The sequence below is a fragment of the Squalius cephalus genome (assembly GCF_949319135.1).
Source record: "Squalius cephalus genome assembly, chromosome: 11".
NCBI classification, from domain to species: domain Eukaryota; kingdom Metazoa; phylum Chordata; class Actinopteri; order Cypriniformes; family Leuciscidae; genus Squalius; species Squalius cephalus.
The window spans coordinates 26,021,154-26,028,671 of NC_137132.1; the positions used below are offsets into that span (position 1 = coordinate 26,021,154).

General features: G+C 37.0%; 2 protein-coding genes across 2 annotated transcripts in view; both read right to left on the bottom strand.

The window, feature by feature from the left end:
• Positions 1-7,314, bottom strand: part of LOC307167348 (C3a anaphylatoxin chemotactic receptor-like) — a 130,774-nt gene extending 123,460 nt beyond the window's left edge. The window contains exon 1 of the mRNA XM_079886381.1: positions 7,289-7,314. Within this exon, the coding sequence (XP_079742507.1) occupies positions 7,289-7,292 (4 nt within the window). The 5' untranslated portion in view covers positions 7,293-7,314. The remainder of the gene's footprint in view (positions 1-7,288) is intronic.
• On the bottom strand, positions 3,772-4,825 carry LOC307167220 (C3a anaphylatoxin chemotactic receptor-like; the record flags this gene model as incomplete). Its single annotated transcript, XM_079886210.1, has 1 exon — positions 3,772-4,825. The coding sequence occupies one exon, from the start codon at positions 4,823-4,825 to the stop codon at positions 3,833-3,835; it is 993 nt and encodes a 330-aa protein (XP_079742336.1). The 3' UTR covers positions 3,772-3,832.
• Positions 7,315-7,518: the final 204 nt, after the last annotated feature.

Below are 7,518 nucleotides of genomic sequence, written 5' to 3' on the forward strand. Positions count from 1 at the left end.
GGTTAAAAGCTAAAAGCTTTCCCAAAATTTATAATGACAAGTAATCATGAGTCCTGTCCATACGCTACAATGCTCCTTACACAGAAGACAGGAGTTCCACCTCCTCTTGGAGACTTCTCGGACAAGGACCTGTACACAAAGCAATGGAGACAAGTTCAGGCTCTTGCAAACCAGTTCTGGTTGAGGTAACGACAAGTGACCAAGGCAATATAAAAACCTTTCTCAGGCCAATTGCAGAAGTTGGTCTACTTCTAAACAAAGACTGATCTAGAGATCTAAGGTTTGGCACTCTCATAAATTCATAGTGACCTCACATAGGTCAGGCAGGGAGTGTGTTGTCCTTTAAGGAATTTAACTTTAGCGTTTTTGTGTCATGTGGCGATGTCACTTCCTATTAAGTCACTTCCTGTTTGTCTTTCCTGGTACTGCATGGAAACAATGATACAGACATGGTGTGCTCTCTGTGTTAAATCCACTTGCATCCACCTTAAAGCATCATAGAGGCTATGTCGTAAGTTTACTTATGTGATATTAGTAGTGATGGCCAAATGAAGCGTTTCGAAGCATTATTGCTTTCTGATACAATTGTGTCGAAAATGGTTCATTACTCGAAGCTTCATTCAGATAGAAATTGCAGCACCATCTCCTGGTGAAGTAAATGTAATGCAACAAAGCTGACAACCATAAAATGCAAGTAACGCCCCGTTTATTACGTGTTTACCGAGGCGATCAAAGCTCAAACAGTGTTAGTGCTGTGGAACTCATTTATGTAGGTGAATTTTACAAATACTGATGAATTTCATGTGTCCACCTTGATAATAAAACATTAAGCATGATGTGTGTGTGTAATTATTTCTTTAGACAAGGACAGAAGATCAGACCAGCTTAAAAAAAAGTTGGAAACCATCACAGAAATTCTAATGCTTTATATTAAAATAGGAACCATTGGCTTTTACCATTTAAACCACTACATAATTTATTTTTTTTGTAGTGTGTTTGGGACATATTCCATTATGATTTAATGCCCCCACCAATACAACCCAACACATATCAGTAGACCCACAGAGACCACTATAATTCCCATTACAACCAATAAAATTCCCATGAAAACCATTAAATCCAATAGAATTTCTATATATTTTTTTTACCTTCACTTTTATAAGCAATACAGCCGCCAGGTTTCAAACCTGTCAACACTGGATTGGGCTGTCAAATCAGTCAGGTGGTTCACTACAGGAGTGAACCAGTGTGTTTGCTTCAGAAGTCATTTTCACGTGACTAGTGACGTAATGATACAAGCTCCGAAGCAGTGGTTCATTGCAAGGACCATTCGAGTTTGAAGCAAGCTTCAGAGCGTCGGTGTCAGATGTAACATCACTAGATATTAGATGGTAAAGATCATATATTAGTAGAGATTTTGTTGAAAAGATGTTTGATAAGATTGCTAAAAACGATGTTTACTATTGTGTACAAGCTCACAGCAATGCTAATAGCCTGTATAACTGCTGCTACCGTGATAATAGCATTGTATATTCATGTTATAATCATTCACAATGTAATATTACTCAAGAAATGGACACTGAATATTGCTGTATTGTTTTATTACAGTTTTCACCACTACATGTAAATGAGGAAGCGTGACAGTAAAGCATCAAACTTATTACGACTCTGTCTTCATTTGCATGGTTTAACTTGTTGTTAAGTCAGAGTTTCAACACACTGCACGAGAACACTACCAATATTCTGATATATGATATAAAGTGACCAGACGTCCGAGATCAAAACTGGGAACATAATCCCCGAAAAGGGGAAAAAAATGGGGACATTTCAAGTTTGACTATCAATCTGAAAAACCTAATGTTGTGGGAACATAGGTAGTTTTTTTTTTCTGTATTTAGCCAGGGACAGGCAACCAAAAAACGGGGACTGTCCCTTGAAACCAGGGACGTCTGGTCACCCTATGATATGTGATAGGTATTGATAGGTATTGATAGGCTATGATAGGTATTTTGCAAATCACACACTATAAATATGATAGAGAAGCAGAAACAGATAGTGGCAGTAAAGTCATACATTTTAATAAGCTGAAGAAACAATATATGATTATATTATATTAGAGTCTACTTGAAGCTTTTTATATTTGTCTCTCTCCGTCACACTCACACACACACACTGTACTACCACGTTCTTCTGCATCCATCTCCTCTCAGGCCTTGACATTTAGCAGCCCCTCTCCCAACACACACACAAAAGCTTTGCATGAGCTAAAACACCTGAAAGAGGACTGTTTTGCAGAGCTTCTTTCTCATGCTCCCTTTCTAAGTTACTAGCTAAGCTACAAGTAGCGATTGCCCAACACTGATAATACAGTCTGTGCCACTTGTGTAAAAATCCCCGAGCCCTATTTGCAATGGTCTGCAGGAATATGCTGCACAGTGCTCTGGCATCTTAACTGCTGCTACGCAACACAACTAGGAGTATGACCGGTTCAAGATGGCGGCCGCATTTATTGCGCCCAGTGGCCAATAAAGCGTCTACTCTCTATTATGTCTATGTTCAATACTCTTACTTCAGCAAAAACAAAAACAAATGATGTTTCATTAAAATCATTGTTGCTTATTATTGTTTAATTGGATCATTGAAGGTCAACAGCAAGTACATTGGTTATTAAAGTGAAATTAAATACATAAAGTATATTTGTGTTATTTAACACATTTTTGCATAATATTCTGAGTTTGCATTTCACTGTTTGTATTGATTTGGAGGAATACTGAATGTGTTTTTGTGCGAGTGAGATGAGAAAATGCCCACATTTAGTCTAGAGCTAAAATAATCATCATGTTCACACACAGCACACACATCTCCTCTGCACTTACTCATGATTTCTCTCATCATGAGGACAGGAGAGCTGTCAGTCAATACATGAGAAAACAAAGTAACTTCCATTACTTATTTGAAAATCACCTGTTGTAAATTTAATGTAACTTTACTAGTTCTTTGATTACTTTTCGGATTACTTTGTGACTTTTTGACACCCAACACTTATTATTTTCCATAGTAAAAGCATGGTATGGTTTAACACTGTGACTGTTTTATGCCTGATAATAAAGGTCAGACAGAATAAACATTTTTCTTTGTATTTGTAAAAAGGGGAAGACTACAGACAGCATGTTTCACACAGAATTACTTTTGCAGTCTCAGTCTTTGCAGTAATTCACAGAATTACAGTTTTGGTGACTGAATAAACATTATATAGTAGGCTACTATATAAACATATAATATAACTAAATTAGCAGTAGCCAATTACAACGTGGCTTAAAGATTGTGTAAAACAAGTCAATGGAAAAGAAATGCATTAAAAAGGTAAAACATATAATATATAATATATATAATCAACATACAATAGGTAAAATATGTTTAAAATATTTATACCTACAGGTCTGTTGAAATATTTCCCCAAAGTCATGAGTATACAATAAACATCTGTAGGTTTCCCATAAAAAGCATAAACAATTACAATACAAAGCATTTTTATCATCCCAACCAGTTTAGACGCAACAACACTGACCAATGGCATGAGTTTGAGGTAGAGCTATCTGTTAGTCCAACCAATGGAAAACAACGGGCGTGTCGGAGAAACCTGCCTGAAATGTAATTTTAATGGTGCATGAATTACACCTTTGGATTGACTTTAGAACAAACAAGTCTTTGAATCACTGCTTATCTGACATGGGATGAGGGGTTCAAGGCGGCAAAATGGAAAGCTTCTTAATATGCTTTATCGGATCACTTCAGACTAATACAAGGAATGAATATCTCTGGGACTGATTTTCTAAAAGCATGTTTTGTTGTCCTGGCTGCTGCCAGTTGATGAGAAGGTTGCGTCGTTTATCTTGAGACCCTGTGATTCTGAGAGGCCTGAACAAGTGGATGGGCGAGATGATCGGAAAGATAGATGTTCTTCAGCAAATGCCGTCTCCAGCACCAGCAGTAGAGACTGTTTAAGCTTCTTCTTAAACTCCTCACACATGAACACATAGAGAATAGGGTTCAGACAGCTGTTGAGATGAACCAGGCAGTTTACGAAAGGTCCTATGTGTCTTAGTACTTTTTCAAAGTCACTCCACTTATTCTCCTTTGCAATTACAGTTGACAGCTGTTGAACATGAAAAGGAAACCAGCATATGAAAAAGGCCATGATCACAGATATGACGACCCGGAAAGGCTTAAGCTTCTTCCCCCTTTTGAGACGTTTAGCACGCACTCCGATAGCAATGTATGAAGATGCAATGATCAGGAAGGGGATGAGAAAACCCACCATAAACCTGTATATGACCAAAGACTTGAAGGGTTTTGTATAATAAATGCACTGGTTATTTTCTACAAAGCGGTTGATGACAAAGGGGATGCTGCAGAGGATGGATAAAACCCACGCGAATGCACAGATGATCCTGGCTTTGACAAGAGTTCGTTTGTTTTGAGCCCAAACAATCACCCAGGTGGACAGGCATCGGTCCAGGCTGATAGCGGTCAGCAAAAAAATGCTGGCAAACATGTTCAGCACCGCCACGAAGCTGACAAACTTGCACAAGAAGTCACCGAAATGCCAAGCCATCTTGTTAAAGGCAATTACAATGTAGAGGATGATGATTAAGATGAAGATGAAGTCTGCAATCGCCAAGTTGAGAAACCAAATGGAGTTGACGGTCGTCTTCATTTTGTAGCCAGTCACAAATATGACGAGCCCGTTTCCAACGATACCCAGAGCGAAGACGACAAAATATATGCATATATTAAAGATTTCAATGCTTGAAAGGGCTTCCATCTGAGTTGCATTGGTCCCATTCACAGCAATAAAAAAGGTTGCATTCGCTGCACAAAAAAAGAGAAAGCAAACTGTAAAATAAAGTAATAACATTTCTGATTCTTTCTTTTAATTTTGGTTGAAAACTGAATTAGAAGGATTCATTCAGAAATCCAACTGATTCAGCAGTCCGGTTGCAGCGCTTAACAGCTCACTGGAGTTGGAAATTAATGATTTTCAGTTGCGCATAAAGCTGATGAATGTCTTTAAAATAATTTTGGGATAGTTATTACAGCTCTGATTTTAAAGGTAGGGTAGGGTAGGAATTTTATAAAAAACTTTTTTCCAAATTTGTTTAAACTTTCTATATATATATCAATACATAATTAAAATGTAAGTACTCTGAAAAAAAGAGTATAAAAATCGAGTGACTCTAGACCGTTTAATCTGCATTAAACACAGCTCATTATTTCCATTCGGGACGAAACAAAGGATTGGCTTAGGCGACTGTCACTCTCTCGCAACCATGGCAACCACCCTTTTGCCACAGGATCTGCCCACTTGCGCGAACCCGTTTGATTTGAGGATTTCAAGAGGCACGGAACCTAGGAATAGCAAAACAATGGCAGAGAAAGAGCAATCAAAATTCACATTACCGGCATATGCAGTTAGCGAAGGCAAACAAGGCAAAAAAAGGAAGACAGTACTAGAAAAGGTAATGAAAAAAAAGTCTTTGGATAAACAAAGAAATAAAACACGTGTCAATATCCTCGCACCCTAGTTGCACGGCCTCTTGCACGACCTCCTCTGCTTCGCCCTCGACCCCGGACCTGTCCTCGAGCTGACGATGCGGTACTTGTCTCTGGAGTGTAGTCCTCATCAGAGTCAACAATGCTTTCATCATGGAAACTCTTACATGCAGAACACCATATATGTTATGAATCTTACACGAAATTCATCTTCATCACAGTGTAACTGATGGTAATGGAAAAACGTGTATCAATACAACCTGTTTTTAGCTTTGCCTTATAGATATAACTAGCTTGTTAGCGAAAAAAATATATATATATTTTAAACTTTACCAATATCAATATGCTAGCTTGATAGTGAGTACTAAAATACATCTTATTTGTTTATATTCATAATGATAAAGTTAGATATTTTTATTACATGTGATTCTGACATGTCACTACATGCACTGCGCTCCTTCCTCTCCCTCCTCTCAGGTAAATAATGCGTCTTCCAGCTCAGCGGTCGGAGTCGCGCGTTCATGTGTTTTGGGGGCGTGGCTTTGGAAGGAGCCCAGAAGGGAGGGGGTGGAGTGAATGGAAATAATGAGCTGTCTTTAAAACAGTCGTGAGAGGTCTACAGACACTCGATTTTTATACTTTCTTTTTCAGAGTACTTACATTTTAATTATGTATTGATATATAAATAAAGTTTAAACAGTTTAAATTTTTTAGACAATTCCTACCTACCCTACCTTTAAGTATGAATCGTATTATTGTTGTTCAAATTAGAACCTTAGTTACCAGTTCATTGTTAATCATGCTCAAGATTAGGCTAAATTATATTTAATGAATAATCTCATTTTATTTGTCAGAATTATGGGGAATAAATGTTTGCAAATTTATGATAAAAGGAGTTGCTCAGTCTTACCATGATGCCACCAGGGGGCATCGTGTCCTATATTCTTATGTATAAAATGCATGATGTGTGTATCTTTTACTGGGTATTTTAACTCAAAAATATGCTCTTACGCTTTTAAAACAATAAAAAAAGAGTACTTATAACACAACAAAGTATTTTTGCTGTCTACAGCTTTAATTGTGGCTGGTAGGTTAAAAGACTTTGTCAGCAACATTTGTTGCACAATTCACATGCAACATAAGACCACAAAATTGAACATTGAAAAGACAAAATATAATTTTCCTGCTATTCTGGTCTCATTAATGCTTTCAGCCAGTTTTGCATTTAAGCAAATACATTTTGCATTAAGCAGTAAATACAGTTGCAAATGACACATCCTTTCTGACCACAGCTTTAAACCAATATTGACGTATTGACGTATATATATATATATATATATATATATATATATATATATATATATATATATTTATTTATTTTTTCTTATTTTATCTTAAAATAGTGGTTTACACTGATAAACAACAGCAGGGATGGATGATGAGATCTCTTTTTGACTTCTGTTGGATTAGAGTTCAAGCTTTTAACACGCCATGCTGCATAATCTTGATCAAATCAGCAATTCAAAGAAGTCAAGATAATGAACTAAACCAAGGGGTGGAGGAATAAAAAATGCATGTCATTTTGAAAAGGCATTGCAGAAAACATAAACTGCCCACATCACCCACTTCTTTTCACAGGGCATCTGTCTCAATAAAACAGAAATTAGCTTGCTATATAATATTAGCATAAACATAGTTATAGCCTCATGAATATTGCGTAGATGTAGATTCTTACCCATTTTCAGTCCTTTCCTTCTGTTCTTTCTGCAGGTGTGTGTTATTAAAGCTCACAACAACGTCTTCACATGAACAATTGGTGGTTGTTTCCCCTTCATTTGTGTGAAAGAGAAAGTGGGTTGGAGTAACACCCACAAGTAACAAGGGAACTATGCTTCTGTAGAAAACTATTTTGAATATCAGCTTTCAAAGGTTAAAGTTACAGTCTTCCATGGCAACCTAAAATCA